This window comes from Ovis canadensis, chromosome 9 (assembly GCF_042477335.2).
Source record: "Ovis canadensis isolate MfBH-ARS-UI-01 breed Bighorn chromosome 9, ARS-UI_OviCan_v2, whole genome shotgun sequence".
Taxonomy (NCBI): domain Eukaryota; kingdom Metazoa; phylum Chordata; class Mammalia; order Artiodactyla; family Bovidae; genus Ovis; species Ovis canadensis.
Genome location: NC_091253.1, coordinates 61920761 through 61938702, shown reverse-complemented (window position 1 = coordinate 61938702; position 17942 = coordinate 61920761). Strand labels below are relative to the sequence as shown.

General features: G+C 37.1%; 1 protein-coding gene across 2 annotated transcripts in view; it reads right to left on the bottom strand.

The window, feature by feature from the left end:
• Positions 1-8696: 8696 nt before the first annotated feature.
• HNF4G (hepatocyte nuclear factor 4 gamma) overlaps positions 8697-17942 on the bottom strand; it is a 133567-nt gene continuing 124321 nt past the window's right edge. For both annotated transcript variants that reach the window (XM_069600332.1, XM_069600331.1), the window contains 4 exons: positions 16993-17145; positions 15991-16227; positions 14909-15031; positions 8697-10102 (listed from right to left, as the gene is read on the bottom strand). In XM_069600332.1, coding sequence (XP_069456433.1) covers positions 9981-10102; positions 14909-15031; positions 15991-16227; positions 16993-17145 — 635 coding nt within the window. In that variant the 3' untranslated portion in view covers positions 8697-9980. The remainder of the gene's footprint in view (positions 10103-14908; positions 15032-15990; positions 16228-16992; positions 17146-17942) is intronic.

Genomic DNA, 17942 nt, shown 5'->3' with positions numbered 1-17942 from the left:
AGTAAAAAAAAAAAAAAAAAAAGAAGAAAGAAACAAGGGAGGAACAATTTTAAAAAAAAGGACCTATAGTTCAGCCTTGGTCTAAGGTCCTGGTTCCCCCTCAAGTGATATATGTAATAATGATTTTAAGCTATTTTGCAGATACTGAAACCCTCATCAGGTGGGAAAAGTTAACAGCAGCTTGCATGTTGGCATGATCCAAATCTTCATCTTAGGGATCTGAGGCTTTAGTTACTAAGCTCTTCTTAGGTGTTAGCTGATGCTTTTGTCCATTTTTCTTCACAGTTGCCCGATAGGGCACTAAGAGATGGCCAACAGATCACCTGCTCTCTGGTCCCACTATGTGGCAGCAGCTCTACCTCCTCCTGATAATTGGGGGCAACTACCCCTCCTAGATTTCTCTAGTGGCTCAGATGGTAAAGAATCTGTCTGCTGTGCAGGAGACCAGGGTTTGATCCCTGAGTCAGGAAGAACCCCAGGAGACAGGAATGGTAACCCACTCCAGTGTTCTTGCCTGGAGAACCCATGGACAGAGGAGCTTGGTGGGCTAAAGTCCGTGGGGTTGCAAAGAGTCAGAAATGACTGAGTGACTAACACTTTCACTTTTCAACTCTATTAGTAGTATAGTGATTCTTCTTTTATATATCCTGGTCTCTTTCCATATAAAATGGAAAATATTTGAAGGCTTATTCAGAATTACCTCTTTAGAACCAATACTTCTAATCACCAAGGGCCTAGAGTTGTGGAGACATAGAGCACAAACTACCTAAACGGGCTATAAATGATGGTAAATAGGACCATTTTTCCCACCATTTGATTTCCAGACCTAATTATTTTAACTTTTGGGGTGAAGTTAGAATATATAATGTGTCCTGAAGAAATCTATCTTCAAATTTTAGTGTCTGCAAGCTAGTTCCTCTTACGGGCCTTCAAGAAGTCATTTCTTCTGTCTATAAAGACAGTTGCTTCTGACTGAATAGAAATCAGTATGATGCTTGACAAGTGGTGATGCTGATCTAGAGATCTTCAGAAAATATTATGGCAAAAGGCAGGAAAGTCAACATAGGCTTGGATCAACTCTTTCAATGTAGAGCTTTGTCTGTTCCAGATGATAGGAAATTGTTTCCAATTCTGGCAGCCATGGAGCCAAGCCACCTGGGGGGCAAGGCAGAGCCAGGCAGCTGGTCAGACCCACAGACCAGTGGATAACAGTGCCATCTCCTCCCAGGCTTCGCAGATGGTGCAGCAGTAAGAATCCACCTGCCAAGGCAGGAGACACAAGAGATGTGGGTTCCATCCCTGGGTCAAGAAGATCTCCTGGGATAGGAAATGGCAACCCACTCCAGTATTCTTGCCTGAAAAATTCCTTGGACAGAGGAGCCTGGCAGGCTACAGTCCATGAAGTCACAAAGATCAACTGTGACTGAGCACACACATCACCTCCTCCCTCCCCTGAGTCTTCTTTTGGATGAGAATGAAAAAGAATGCATTCATTAGATCAGTAGCCACATACCTCATACCTATAGCCATGTTAATCCACTGTTATTGAGGTTGTTATTTCACTGAAATTTGTGGTAGTCCACTTTAATCTCCAGGATTTCACTGTCTTTATAGGATCCATTATTGATGAATCAAAGAGAGGTATAACAAGGGCCACTATTCTTGCCATTTACAGATTTTTAAAGGATAATACTTGCTTTCTCTCCATCTCCCATACCTGCTTCAAATAAGATATTTTTTTAGTTATTGATGTTTTCTGCAGAGTGGGAACATTTTCCTAGGCTTACTTCTGGCTTTGCCCCCTAAGATAGTTTTTATCCATCAGGACAAGGAGCAGATGGTTGGATTCCAACAACCTCAAAGTATGTCCAATCTACTGAGGGACTAGAGAAATGATTATCAGATGGACTTTTGGACTCACTGTATCAGTCAAGATTCAATCATAGAAACAGAAACACCATAGTTTATATTCAATCATGAATTTATCTTCAGGGTTAGCTATTACATGGTTTTAGGGCTGGTTTAGTACTCTGTTGCTTCTGTAAATAGTTCTATGGCTTGAAGTCAACAGGATATTAGTTGGAAAGGAAATAGGGACACAAATATGGTAAAAGCATAGATAGACTAAAGTACATGAAGATGAGTTGGAATCCACAAGGGAGATCAGAATTCTTACTGATCACTCATTACCTTCAAGAGTCCCACGTCAATCAAGTGAATGACCTGCCTGAGGATCTGGTGTCATTTCTCCAGGAACTAACCTTGCTCAAGGCCTGGGAGTCAGAGAAACAATGGCAGCAAAATCAGCCAGAACTAAGGGAAGTGAGAATGCCTACTTCTCCACACCAAGGTCAGCCAGTAATTAAGTGACGGATGTATAAGCTGCAGATGCACCTGGCGCCTGTACTAATCTTTTGAGCATAGACAGACATGGCTGCTTCTTCACTTATATTTTCCCAGTTCATACAAACAAATTTTCTCTTGTGGCCTAAACTAACCCAGAAATCCAGGGAAGGGAATATCTGTAACAGAATCCCAGTGAGTTATGTTGAAACCAATCCACTCCACTCATGGCAAGCTCATCTTGGGCCATGGATCTATTTATTTTATTTTATTTTTCATGGCTCTGTTTATTATCTAGCTTCCCTATGCCACCAAAATTCTAACCAGGGTCTATGAAGATGTTTCAGGTTTCCAGGTATCAGTGTCAAGCAAGAGCCTCTTGCAACAATTCAAAAAAGCTTATCTATTTCTCTTCCTCCAGTGAATGTTTGAGTAAAAGGCCATAGGTCTGTTTGGAAAAGGACTGAGTGAATCCTTAAAATACACACCTGCTATAGAGATACAGGGCCTTTTTGTCTTGGGGATTCTTTTTCAGTCCATGGAATCTGGATTAGAAAATAGACCCAAGTCTGGGAACGCGGCAAGATACTGCAGTTTTTAAAATCTGTTTGGCAACCCTCAGCTCATTTTTTTTCCTTCCTTCCTTCCTCTCTCCCTTCTTCTATCTCATTTTTCCTTTCTTTCTCTCCCTCTGTTCTTTTTTTCCCCTTTCTCCCTTTCTTCCTCCATTCCCTCCTTTCTTTCTGGATGCATAGATTGAAAAATACCTTTGTTGGCTATGCATCTTATGAGTCTAGTGGCCTCATTGGGTCTAGTCACCATCTCCATAGCTCTTTGCAGGTCAAGCCTCTTTAGCTACTATAACCTTGATGCTCATTAAATGTTTGTACTTTTCTGCGCCACCACTCAGCCTCCATGATTTTAAGGTTCTTGCCAAGAGGCTAAATTCTGTATACTAGTAGATTGTTTCCTTAATATTATTTCCCTTACCCAACTTTTTGTTATGTCCTTCCTTGATCCTATTCCCTGGAGTCTAGTTCTAACAGAACTAACCTCCTGACTGCTGGCATCTTATGTCATTTTGTTGGAGATTTAGATCCTTATTCTCTTAGCAAGCCTAGCAATTCCATGACCTGGCAGTATTGTCACTTAACTCTAGATATTGATTTAACCAACGGGAGCACAGGAGGGGACATGTCCTGAGGGACACATGTCTTGTCTGGAGAAAAGGCCTTTGCTTGTCCTCAAGAAGTGAGTCCTTATTATCAGAAAGTGTCTTACCCCCACTTTTTTTTTTTTTGCAAGTAATTTATTTTCAGAACTCCCAATGCAAACATAATACACTGAATAATGAAGCAAAATTATCTAAGATCATTATAAACAGGGGTCAATCAAGCTCGACTTCGATCAAGATGGATTTTAAAATTGTCTTTATTTTCTTTGGGGTAGTAAAGAGTATGACCCGACTTAGCAACTGAATAAAAACAAAACAAAAAGGCCATTTCTACATACTGAATTCCAGAAAATTTGAGATTTTCTATAGAAGTTCCTATCTCAATTTCCAGGTCCCATTTTTCCCCGCCAGGACTCTAACCCTGGTGTAGCTGTCTTGGCTCATTTGAGAATTTAACCTCTCTGGGAATTCTTTCTCCACTTCTGATGAAATTGTGGGCATGAATTAAGGCTTCTCTGTCTTCCTGATTGTTGTAATGTTCTGAAGCTAGGCTCTCTTCATCCTTCCTGTAACCAAATGCAGCTCCTCTCATTTGGAAATTGCTGTGTCCCAGACCCTCCTTCATTGATCAGCCAGTCCGCCTCATGGAGATCAGATGAATCTCACTAGGAGCCCTCTACACTGGGTCACTTACCATGGCCCCTGCTGTTCTTTGACTCGACCTCCATTGACTGCTGCCTGCTCTTCCTTGGTCTCAGTCTGTCCTGTTACATCACTGAAGATTTTGTAGTCTCTATTTGCAGAATTTTGTATTGGTTTCTTTCTTTCTTTCCCAGAAACACCATTAAGCCTGTGCTGAATCATAGACTAGTGTGCATTTCCTTTACTCTGATATCATCTGCTCCACATTTTGCAGGAAAGAAAAAAAAAGTTTCAGTGCCTGTATAGATTTTTTTCATTTTCAAGAAGTCTTTCTCTGAGCAATTCAGAGGGATTGGAGGGAAGGGGGGAACATAAGTAAAAATCACCATTTCAAATTACCAAGTTATAAAGGAGGCCAAATCATACTCAAGTATAGGGATAGGATAAACATTATTATTAATATACTTCATGTGTTTTCTTTATTCTAAGCCACATTCCTTTTGTGATTTGGAGTGAGGACTATTCATTCTCTTCTCACTTTCTCTGTAGGATTAGGATGTATTTCTTCGATTCTTCAGAATATAAAATTTACTTATTTCATATTTTAAATGGTGGTTTGAAAAATTATTTAAATAGTAACTACTATGTAAAAATATTGATTTATTAAGAAATTGAGAGAATGTGGTGGCGACGGAGTGGTTGTATACCTATAAGCTCTAAAAATGAAAAAAAAAATTGCAAAATGTGATAGAAAACATGCTTTCAATCCTTGGTGGAAAATATCAGCTAAACAGTTGCAACATTTGAATATAGTTACTAAAGAGCAGAACATGGAGAGCAGGGGTGTGATGGGATGCAGGACTGCAGGTTTTCTTGTTATACTTGCAAAAAGAAACTATCTCCTGCCATATCAATAAACAAGAAATGTCACAGCCACCATCGGTTTCTAGCCTCCAAATGTGAATGAGGGCTCCCAAAACTGTGATCCAACAGATGCTGCCACCTCCCATGGTGATTGCTGAGGAGTTGGGGGAATGCAAGAAGCAGCCAATGCCACTCTTTAAGATGAAGGAAAGAAAACAGTATTTGGCACCAGATAGCTGAGGTGCGTATGAAAGGAATGAAATCAGTGAGCTCAGAGGCTTGCATCTTCCCATACACTGAATGCTAAATCCCTTAACTTGATACCTGATCTTTAATGTTCAGATTGCCTGCCCCCTATGTTTTAAACTTCTGTATAGCCTGACTTTTCCTCCTGCCTCCTTGGAGCAGTCTCTCAGAACTAACTGAGGAGCTGTGTCCTGAGCTGCAGTCCTTATTTAGTCCCCAAAAAACTTAAATCACAACTCTCAAAGTGGTGTATCCTTTTTATTCAACACATCTTCAGTATAATTTGTGTTTTAAATGGTGTACATGATACCCTGATAAGAGTGAAAATAAAAATAAAACCTAGTAGAATTCTAAGCAGATCAGTCAGAGCCCACCCTTGGAGTCAAGTAGAAAATCAAAATGGTATTTTTGTTTTAGGAGGTTATTCATACAGTTTGACATCATAGGAATATTAGTTCTCTTTCAGTGCAGGTATTGGTTTATAGTTTCTTTTTCCTTTAAAGAAAGCTGGACTGGGTTTTTGGGATGTAAACATGTTCAGTGGCACTAAGGTTTAAAAGTGGGACAGCCTCCCTGACCCAGTGGCATGAAAATCATTACAGAATTCATAGTTCTCCTATTTCTACAATGTGCCAAAAGTCTGTTAGGGAAGCACACTGACTGAAACTGCCCATCCTGGCCAGGCACCATAGTAACCATTTGCATGAGTTGTTTTATGACAGGAGGTCCTGGTAAGGAACATGGAACTAATAAGCCATCACCAACCAGAAGAGTTCAGGAAAGGTCAAAAGGAAACACCACATGTCCGACCACCTCCCAGAATCCTTCTCTCTGGCATCCATCTTGGCTGCGCGAGGTGTGCACCACCAGGAAGAACTCTGAGTCAGAATGATTGGCTAAAGACAATCCCATCACCATAAAACCTGAGACTGCAAGCCACATGGCAGAGCTGTTCTCCTGGGTTACCTTACCCTACTGCTCTCCACCTGGGTGCCCTTTCCAATAAAATCTCTTGCTTTGTCAGCACTTGTGTCTCCTCAGACAATTCATTCCCAAGCGTTAGCCAAGAGCCCAGTTTCGGGCCCAGAAAGTGGTCTCCCTTCCTGCAACAAGTCCACATCCCAGCATTTTGTTCATAGAAGAACTGATGCCATTCCTGAGAACTGGGCTCCTTGTTTCCCTTCATCACAAGGATAAAGAGTCCAGACTTTAATCACTCTATTGTGTGCTCCCTTAGATATAAAACAGTGGAAAACTTTGTAGCCATAGTTCACTTAAAACAGTTTCAAGCTCACTTGAAGTAATGGGGGTCTGGAATTCTAGGTGGACATGAAGACAAGCCCTTGCTACTATGCAGCAATTCAACCGGACCTTTTTGGAGGAACAGGACTGAGTCTGGACCCAGGGGGACATCAATAAGAAGCCCTTTTCATACACAGAAAAATCCGGGAGACCATTTGAGGGCAACACAAGTTCTCAGTAATTGGAGGGTCCTCTCAAAATTCCATGGCCTTACTTTGATTTTGACACCTGCACTGTGCCATTCCTGATGATCCATTCAGGATCTATATCATCAGGATGGGGCACGAGCCCCAGTACAACTCTTCTGGATTAAAACAAAAAAAAGAAGCCAAATGAAAAAAATAAAATAAAATCACTGCTCTTGGTAATATAAGAAATGTTACCAAAAAAGCCTTAAATGTGAATGACAGATACCATCAATTAAAACATTTAGGTTAAAATTTTACATGCCAAATTTATGTATGAAAAGTGAAAGTGTTAATCTCTCAGTCATGTCCAACTCTTTGTGACCCCATGGACTGTAGCCCACCAGGCTCCTCTGTCCATGGGATTCTCTAGGCAAGAGTACTGGAGTGGGCTGCCATTTCCTCCTCCAGGGCGTCCCTCTGACTCAGGGATGGAACATGGGTCTCTGCATTGGCAGGCGGATTCTTTGCAGACTGAGCCACCGGGGAAGCCAACTTTAGGTAGTGCAGTTGTATCAAATCTTGTTTTAATCACATAAATGTATGTGTACAGTGTTTAATTCAATCTAGGGCATCTATTTTAATTATTGTGACTAAAGTTTCAAGCAAAACTATGTAGTGAAAGTGCAAATGAGAAGCTCTCCCTTCAATCAGTATCTCTAACTCTATGATTATTTGAAGATGTGCTAGTCAATTTTGCTCTAGACTCTAAAGACCAGTATTTGCAAACTCTATGTAAATTTAATTAAGTGACCATATAAAAGACACTATCAGTATCTCTCAAATTATGAAATCATTTTTGAACAATAATGAAGGACCACACTACTTTATGGTTTTTTTTTTCTCAATTTTTATTTAGAAAGTTCAGTGAAACAACGTGGTATCACAGCTTAGAAATATTTTAATCTCATTATAATTTATCAATAAAAAATCTAGCAATTTTTGATTTTAAACAATGAAATTTATAAAAATAATTTTACATTTATAAAATGAATCATTATTTCACAATAAATTATTTTTTTATTACCTGAAAAAAAGTGTTACATAAGTGTCTTTGTGTTATATAAAAGTAATAACTTCCCTTATCAATATATTGAAGATATGCTGAAAACTTCAGTTACTCTTTGTCCAGAGTTTTTGGCAGTTAAGTATACAAAAATATTATATTACACATTCCCTGACCATGGTTATTAAAACAAATTTGCTAGCAATAATTTCCAAAACATGACTGTTTTAGTAAATAGATGCAGATAAGTTAGAAGGGTCACTAAAAATGAATTATATGTTTTATATTTTAAATATTTTTTTTTAGTATCTTCTAAGAGCACAACAGAAAACTACAAGATGTATTTCCATCTTAAAAAATCAAAAGCATTCTTATTCGTGAACTAGAGACACTAGCATAAATCTTTTTAAAAATGAGTTAATTTTTTTTCTGTTCTCTCTCTCAAAGATATATTTTACAGTTTCCAGGTACCAGCTGTTAAAGGGATTTTATTGATTCTATTAAATCAATGCTAGCTTCTAAGTAATCATTTTTCCATTTTAAGAGTTAAGAAGTTACAGTTACCAAAAGCTTTTTATTTGCAGGGTAAGTGGGGGCTATGAAATCATAATCTTAGAAATTTTGAAAAGTTCTGTGAAAATCATTTAATTCAGCCTCTTGCAGCTTGGGGAACCCTTTTTTATCATTAATAATTACTAAACCAGTTTTTGTCTGCTTCAGCAAATACAGTGTGTGTGTATTTATTTGATAGAGAGAGAGACATCACTTTTTTGAGGCAGACTGTTAATTGTTTTAAAATAAGCTCCGGCTTTAGATAATATCAAATAATTTGGGGCTCCAAAGAACTATATTCCTCAGTCCACTGGATTTTTGAAAATATGCTGTCAGTGATTTTAATTTGTCTGTACTTTCATCATGATCTATCTGCTATACATTTTATTTTCTTTGTTCGAAAGTTTTTACAATCTTTTCATTTTAGGAAGAAGACTCATTAAAGTTAGAAGATTCATTAAAGGTACAAAAGTGGTTTCTTATTCACGTTGCAACAAATTTACACTCATTTATATGTAAATATGTGTTAACAGGTAACACAATGGATAATATCCAATTATCACTCAATTGCGTTTATTTAAAAACCACAGTAAGAAGCTCACATTTTCATACCACAGATTTATTCTCCTTAAAGCCCATCAGACCTGGGCTAGAGTGCAGCTTTCCTCCTCTTTAGGTTTAATGATCTTTGGTTACGTTATTTAAATCCTCTAAGCTAAAGGTTTCTTAATTTATAAGAAAAAGATAATAATACCTTTTTTACAGGAGGGCTAAATGAGGCAGCAAGTGTGTGACAGATGGCTAATTTGTCTCCTGATATCAGAATCCCAGAGATGGACAGCTTTGTTGGCACTAGGCTTTCTGCCTAAAGACTACACTCCCAGTGTCCCTGAGAACCAGATGTGGGCATGTGCTAAGTTCTAGTCAAAGAATGACTACTTCTAGATTTGTTTTCTGAGAGAGAAATAAATGCCTGTCTTGCTTGAGCCTCTTTTTAAGGGTTTCTTTAATACAATTTAGCCTGTATCTCAACTGATAAAGCTACCATTTTACTTTAACATGCATCTTCAAATATAGGCAGATTTCAAGGAATACCCAGTCATCTTTGGAATGCCTATTTATAATTTTCTAATCTTTTATAGGCATATTTAACTATGGGCCAAAAAGATGCTTGTAAGTGATTCTTCGAAGAAATATACCCTATTCTACAGCAACCACTTTAATTTTCGAATCTGCAAGTTTAAAATTTATTTTTAAAAAAGAACTTGGCACATTTAATATTAATCTGGGATTTCTGATCTACTGTTCTCAAAGAAGAACACTTAGTTCTTCATCATATCACCATAAAGCAATTATTTACAGACTTAAATTAATAATAAGACAACACATGAAAGTAGAACACGAGATTCAACTGGTTCAGGCATAGTACTGGTTTATACTATACAAACGCATTGAAACTCAGCGATACATTGGTTGCACCTAAAGGTTTTAAACAAGAGCAACAACAAACAAAATGAATATATAAACAAGAAAACAGGATACCGTCTTTATAACAGCACCATGAAGAAGCCTTGGCCAAGAGTCTGCCAAAAGTGCTATCCTGAGATATTTTAAGACCAACAAACTTTTCACATTTATGCAGTGCCATTCAGAAGTAAACATACTCTCACATTTGCTTTTGTTTGGAAAGAGACTGGTGTGAAATGACTGAAGCTTGATTTGCAGCTATTTTGTATGGTTCTTGTCCAGAGCCTTGAGGTGGGGAAGGAAGTGGGGTTTCAGGAGTTGCTAAAAAAGAAACAGAATTGTATGTGATGCTGGCAGTCACCCTGGCCCATCTCATTAAGTTTTGCATGACACCAATATGCATTACTTTATTTTGTATATGTTTTTAAAAGATCATATATAAAGTAGTGATTATAATACATAATCAGGTCATTGACATACTACTGGAGATGCACTCCCCTATTAGCATTAAACTAAATCATACTTTAAAATGTTGATAATCACTTTAAGATATCATCTGCTTTTATATAATAGCATTTATGGGCATTCGATTCTCTCATAAACTCAGCAGAAAACAAAATTTTAATGAAAAGAATTAACAGAAAACTAATTTTTTTCCAAGTCTCACAATACAAATTTTACAATATTTGCAATCAAAAAAGCACATAAAATAAAACATATTTGGTTTAGATTTCACTAACTCAAACATTGTTGTTTAGTTGCTTAGGTGTGTCTGACTCTTTGTGACCCCATGGACTATAGCTCACCAAGTTCCTCTGTCGATGGGATTGTCCAGGCAAGGATACTGGAGTGGGTTGCCATTTCCTTTTCCAGGGGATCCTCCCAACCCAGGGATTGAACTATGTCTCCTGCATTGGCAGGCAGATTCTTTACTGTTTGAACCACCAGGAAAGCCAACTCAAATATTAGATGACATTAACAAAAATAATAATAAGGTAAGGTAACTCTTCAAGTGCTTTGAAATCTATGCTGTTGTTGTTTAGTCATTAAGTCACGTTTGACTCTTGTGAGATCCTTCATGGACTGTAGGCCGCCAGGATCCTCTTTTCAAAGCATTTCCCAAGCAAGCACACTGGAGTGGGTTGCCATTTCCTTCTCCAGGGGATCTTCCTGACCCAGGCAGGTTCTTTACTACGGAACCACCAGGGAAGCTCTTGTTGTAGTTAAAAGCATCTGAAAAATACTGACTTTGTCACTTCAAAATTATTGTTACAATGACGCTTGGCTGTTCCTTACCCATCAATGCAAAGAACACTGAGTAATTTAAAAAATCAGTTATAGTTTGAATATTTCATTGTCTATGATAGTATTTCTATTGGCAAATTTTAACCATATTATAAAATAATCCAGGAGCCATTCTACAATTTTTAAAACTTGAAATATTTTAGTATTCACATTTATTATTAACCTATGCATTTAACAGAATAAACAGAAAATGTTTGATGATCAGACTGAGACATTATCAATTTAATGACTTTATCGATTATTTTTCTGGAATAGTTTTCAAAAACACAAAAAAGAACAGCCCCCTTTTGCCTAGTTTTCTTTAATATATTAACTTTATATTATTACATGAGAATTAGCAATGACTTAAAAACAATATTTTTAGATATAATTCAAGTGACAAAAGAATTATGAAATTTGCTTCAAAAATTATTTCTGGATATTTAGGATGGATCTAATACTGCAGGAGCCTGCTGTAAAAGACCAAGAAAATATGCATAAACTTTGATTTTTATGTGTGCTTGAGTTTAATGCTTTCCTTTGTATCAAATATAAACTGCTTCAAATGACCATAAGCAAAGCAAAGTTTTCCTTTACAAATGAATCTCTTAAATAGTGTGCTGGAAGAGGGAAAATAAAAATGAAAAGTGTGATGATGTGATTCTAAAAAGATTAGGGTCAGCAAGTATGCTTTTAAAATACTAGAAAAACTAGCATTTAAAAAGTAAAGGATTTAACCACAAGCAAAATTGTTAAACTTTCTTGCAAGTTGTTACCTACAACGTTCAATGTTTTGTTAATGAGTTTTATTTTCCAAGTTTATGAATAACTGATCTCTAAGAGAAACAACTTCATAGACTCTTTGGTATGGTATTGGGTTTGCCTCTCTCTGTTCTCGACTGTTAATCAAATGAACATGGTATCTTTGCAAGATAGTCCCAGTATGGAAGTTCCTCAACAAATGAAAACTAGAACTACCACAGTATCCAGCAATTCCACTTCTCAGTATATATTTGAGGAACACAAAAACACTAATTTGGAAAGATGCATGCACCTCAATGTTCATAGCAGCTTTATATACAATAGCCAAGATATGGAAGCCACACAAGTGTCCATCAACAGATGAAAGGATAAAGAAGATGTGATACACACACATACACACACACATACACACACATACATACACACACACACACACACACACACACACATGAATATCACTCAGCCATGAATGAAATTTTGCCACTTGAAATAACATGGCTGGACCTGCAGGATATTACCCTTAGTGAAATAAGTTAAACAGAGAGACAAATACTGTATATTTTCACTTATATGTTAAATTCAAATAAGAAATAAATGTAACAAAGCAGAAACAGACTCATGGAAACAGAGAACAAACCAGTTGCTACCAGTGAGAAGAGGGGGAGAGGGAGAGAAAGCCAAGGGAAGGATAATGAGAGGCACAAACTATATGGTAGAAAATAAATAAGATATAGGATGTAATTTATAATACAGGGAATATAAGCAATATTTTATAATAACTTTAAATGAAATATAACCTCTAAATCTGAATCATTATGTTATGTACCTGAAATCAAAATACTACTGTAAATCAGCTGTACTTCAAGGAAAGAAAGAATGGTCCCAAATTAATGTCTTTAAATTACATGGGGGCCCACAAATTAAATGTACTATATTGTACATTTGTATTTTTTCTAACAATTTCATTTCTGCTTCTGTCATACACTCAAAGAACTTTGTGTTACAGACACTATTTACACATATATCTTTGCATCTGAAGGACAGCAGTGATAGCAGGCATTTTTGTGGTTTCTACTCTCCCTACCACTAGGGAGCAGTTAGATGGTACTCACTAAATTATGGTCACATTGCATTGAACTTTGGGGTAAAACAACACTGCAGCTAGTTACTAAGGGCTATCATAGATTCCGTAAGCAATACAGGTATGCATAATGATATCACAATAACTTAAGGAATCTGTGACATAGCTGGTTTAGTGTTTAGAGGCAGTAGATCAAAACTCAATTTAAATTAGTATAAATTCAGGAGCAATTAATTCTTGATAGTTTGTCTAGTCAAGATTTTTTAAATCTCTGAGTTGACTTGTAAAAATGTAATGTGCTAAATCTGCAATAATATCAGATTATCTACTATCAATCCCTTCAGTTTAGTTCAGTTCTGTCGCTCAGTCGTATCTGTCTCTGCGACCCCATGGATCTCAGCATGCCAGGCTGCCCTGTCCATCACCAACTCCCGGAGTTCACCCAAATTCATGTGCATCGAGTCGGTGATGCCATCCAGCCATCTCATCCTCTGTTGTCCCCTTCTCCTCCTGCCCACAATCCCTCCCAGCATCAGGGTCTTTTCCAATGAGTCAACTCTTTGCATGAGGTGGCCAAAGTATTGGAGTTTCAGCCTCAGCATCAGTCATCCCTAATATATATATATAATCATTTTTGCTCCAAAGAACTAAAGGAAACCTAAACAACTCACACTTTGCCCAATTATGATACACATGAATTCCACTCATCACTGCTTAGTTAAATAGCACTAGTCTTTCAAAAACCTGGTTCACACTTCAGTTAGTATGTTAACTCAAATTAACAGTGAGTGTTGCATAAACTCACAAACTTGACTGTATTGCAAACTTCATAAACTTCACAGCTAACTTTTTCAGTCTACAAATAATTTCCCAAATAATGGATGTGCATTTTGATCAGTAACCAATCACACCACATCCTTCAGTCTGTTCATGACTGTGATTGGTCAATGAACATATTTCCTTCAGTTCACACACTGACAACAAAGTGTATAGTTGTGTTGCCTCCTGTCTCCCTCCCAGTGATAAATTCACATGACATTTTACAAACATGGACAACTGAAAGAGAATTGGCTGGAAGGGGAGAGTGGGCAGTAAAGAAACAAAAAATGATAATGCTGGAAGTAAAATTCAAACCGAATGTAAATGTAGTTAATAGAAGAAAGCACAGACCATGGAAATGTTCACATTGTCATTGTTTGAGTCCCTAAAAATACAGCCAAGAGCTTAAGCTGAAGGAAAACTTGTCAATGTTAATGAGGAGCCCAATTCTTTGAAAGGATAGAGAGGTCCCAGAGGAAGTGAAACTGACAAAAAAACTTGCTATCAAATGGTTTCTGAGAGATATTTCATGACGTTGAAAATACAAAGGATAAAATACTGTAAATCAGACTTCCAAAAGAGTAAATTTCATCATACGTGCTCACTTCCTCTTGTAAGTCCTTGAAAAAGAACATGGCAAGCACTGTCAAAACTACTCTTCATATTTTTTTTTTAACAAAAAATTATAACATTAATTTTCAGTGTTTTTAATATTTTAAATTATGGTGTACTAAACATTAAAAGTACTATTTTTAACTTCCCTATACATTTATAACTTATAGTTAAAAGAGTTCTTCATGTTTTGACAAACATGTTTAAGGGTCATAAGCAATCTTAATTTTTCTCTTATTAAGATTCCTTTGCATGGTACCAGTTTGTATGTCATTTTTATGGTCTTGCACTACCAGGCAAGGCTGAACATCCTATATGTTCTTTTGTACTACCAAACATATGAAGCAGAAAGATTTAGGCACTCATATCTCCATTTTAGGGAGAAAACTCATACATGAGAAGAATAAGTGGCTTGCTTCACAATCTCCCACAATCAAATCCTAGAGAAGAAATTATATCCAATTTTTACAATTCCTGGGAACTAAGAGATTCTTTCCCCAAATTTCACATTTTCTCAAGTAATTAAGTTTTAAGAAATATTGTGTTTCAAAAGTAGTCCAGATACTTACAGATCTGGTCTGTATGCACGAGTGTTGACATTGAACCCAAAAGTATAGTCTGTCCAGTTAATGGATCTTGAGACAAATGTGGGTGCATTGGATGATGGAGATGGTTAGCCTCAGTGGAAGCACCTACAGAAGATAAAAAGATGCTTGCGTAAGGGATATTTAATCAGGAACAGCAAGTTTACCTTAAAACAAGTGTTTTGATTGACAGCTTAAATATTGCTATTTTTGCAAAGTGGTTTTTGGGAATTCAAAAATAAATTAATAGAGCCACTGCTACATTAAAGACAATGTCAGCTTTCACTGTACACTGGCTAGATTAATGTTGTATCATATTATGTTGTATATTAATAATGGACCTTCCGTGCAGTTTCCTGGAATCATTATGTTTGCTGCCTGTTGTTAAGGCAATTCCAAGAATCACTTACCTCAAGTTTATAGTATTTGGGATCACTCTAATAGCATAAACAACTTTTATTTCAGAAAGATATCATTAGAAACACATTAACCACTAGAAAACTAAAACTAAACTAAAATAAAATAGATTTTACAAGGAAATTTAATCTAGATCAGAACACAAAATAAATGATTTCTTAAGTTATTCCTGACATCTAGTGCAGCTAAGAAATCTCATTTTCCCCTTCTCATTGTGTTGTGTCAGTTAATTTATTTCGGGAGCAGAATGTTTATTTTTAAGCTATTTACTTTATGTATTTTTGTTGTTGTTGTTGTATTTTGCCATCGGTGAGCTTTTAGAGGAGGAGAGACATAGAAAAATATAATATACTCCAAGAAGTACCAACAATAAGAAATATATTTCCATTTATCATATTTGGGAAGATCTGAAAATTGAGGTAAGAGGGATGGGTGGAGTAAAGGTGGTGGAGGTTGAGTATGAATGGAGGGGAAGTTTGAATATGTTCAAGTATTTTTGTTCCCAGCCAATAGGTTTTATAGATTTTTCTAAATGCAAAATAAAAATTGAGTTCATTATATGATGGACAAAAAGTAAACAGGTCAAACTTGCTCTAAAGCACTGTAATATGATGCTAAGAAATAAAATAGAAATTCTTAAATAAACTCACCACCCAGTAACATCTCCTGAAGTAAGTTGTCAATTTTAACCATTCCAAAAAGTTTAACAAATTGTATTTGCTCAATCATTTGCCACGTGATGCTCTGCAGCGTGGGCAAGAGCAGAAGCAACTCCCCAAATCTGCCCCGGGAGTCATACTGCCGGTCGTTGATGTAGTCCTCCAAACTCAACTGCACTTGGAACCGCATGTTCTTAATCTTCACTGGGTCACTTAGCCCTTTTGCGTCTAGTACAGGAATAAAAAGAGCAACCTAAATATTCTGTCTTACCAGAGTGTGAGAGTAAATATTCTAATATTTTAAAAGTTGCTGCTGCTAAGTCACTTCAGTCGTGTCCAACTCTGTGCGACCCCATAGACAGCAGCCCACCAGGCTCCCCTGTCTCTGGGATTCTCTAGGCAAGAACACTGGAGTGGGTTGCCATTTCCTTCTCCAATGCATGAAAGTGAAAAGTGAAAGTGAAGTCGCTCAGTCGTGTCCGACTCTTAGCGACCCTATGGACTGCAGCCTACCAGGCTCCTCCATCCATGGGATTTTCCAGGCAAGAGTACTGGAGTGGGGTGCCATTGCCTTCTCCCACTTCGTGGTTTAGTGGTAAAGAATCCACCTGCCAAGGCAGGAGACATGGGTTCGATCCCTGATCTGGGAAGATCCTTGCATGCCACCAGACAACTAAGGGTGTGCACCACAGCTACTGAACCTATGCTCAAGAGCCTGGGGCCACAACTGCAACTACGTGCTGCAACTACGAAAGCCTGTGTGTCCTAGAGCCAGTGCCTCAATAAGAGAAAACAGCACAATGAGAAGTGCACCAAAGAAGCCTGCGCACCACAACTGGAAAGTAGCCCCCACTCACTGCAACTAGAGAAAAGTCTGCACAGCAAGGAAGATCCAGCGCAGCCAAAAATAAATGAGCAGACAAGATTATTTAAAAATGAAACAAAAGGCAGGTTTTCGCTGTAATCATTTTTACTGAAACTTTGGAAACAAACCTGGATCAAAAAAGACAATTGCCTTCAAACAAGCATATTCATTATCATCAATCTGAATTTCTTGAAATGGTCGGACCAGCTCATCTAGAACCCGGTTGGCCACACGGCTAATCTCGACTTCACAGCTGTTGCGGTGAATAACATAGTTGTTCCCTACATTAAAAAAAATAATAATAATTAAACAATCAACCCTCGCACACATGCAACATTGTCAGATTTTGTTTAAACTTTTATAAACCAATATTTTAAATGATTTTCCCTTGAAGAAACATGAATAGTACTTCCTCTCTCAGTACTGTTGTTAATTATGTTAGGAAAAACTTAACAACACTTACAGAATCAATAACATTGATAATATGATCACATGCATTTTAACAGCCTCGGTCACTGGTGATAATACTAAAGTACAGACTAATAACAAGCTAATTATTGACAAGGGAGAAACAAGATATAATGATTAGCTTTCCACTATGTCAGTTATCTGTTAGTGCCTTACTCATTAATGAGCATGATACAAAACCTAAAGAATCCCTCTTGCTTCTAGTGAAGTAAACTAGCATTCCTTCAGTGGTATAGGTGTTTATACATATAACAACCACTGAGACACAATTTTAATAAGCTTAAATAGACAAGGCTAATTTTTTTAAACTATCAGGTATACTCTTATGAGTTGCTTCATTAAATACTAAATTCTCTCATCCTGGGCTTCTTTAAGAAGAGATAGGAAGATCATCTAATCACAAGGCTAATGTCTGCAACAGAATTCAAGGGAATCCAGAAATTGGATAGAAATCTGGACCACCTAATCTTTAAATATGTTCTACTTTAGAAAGTCTTGGGCTATAATATGACAGTATTATAGCTTCTAAAATATTGGAAAATTGTAAGCTTATCTGAGCGCTTAAAATAACTGCTAAATTTTTATTTTCTGGTTTTATAAAAAGCAGAGT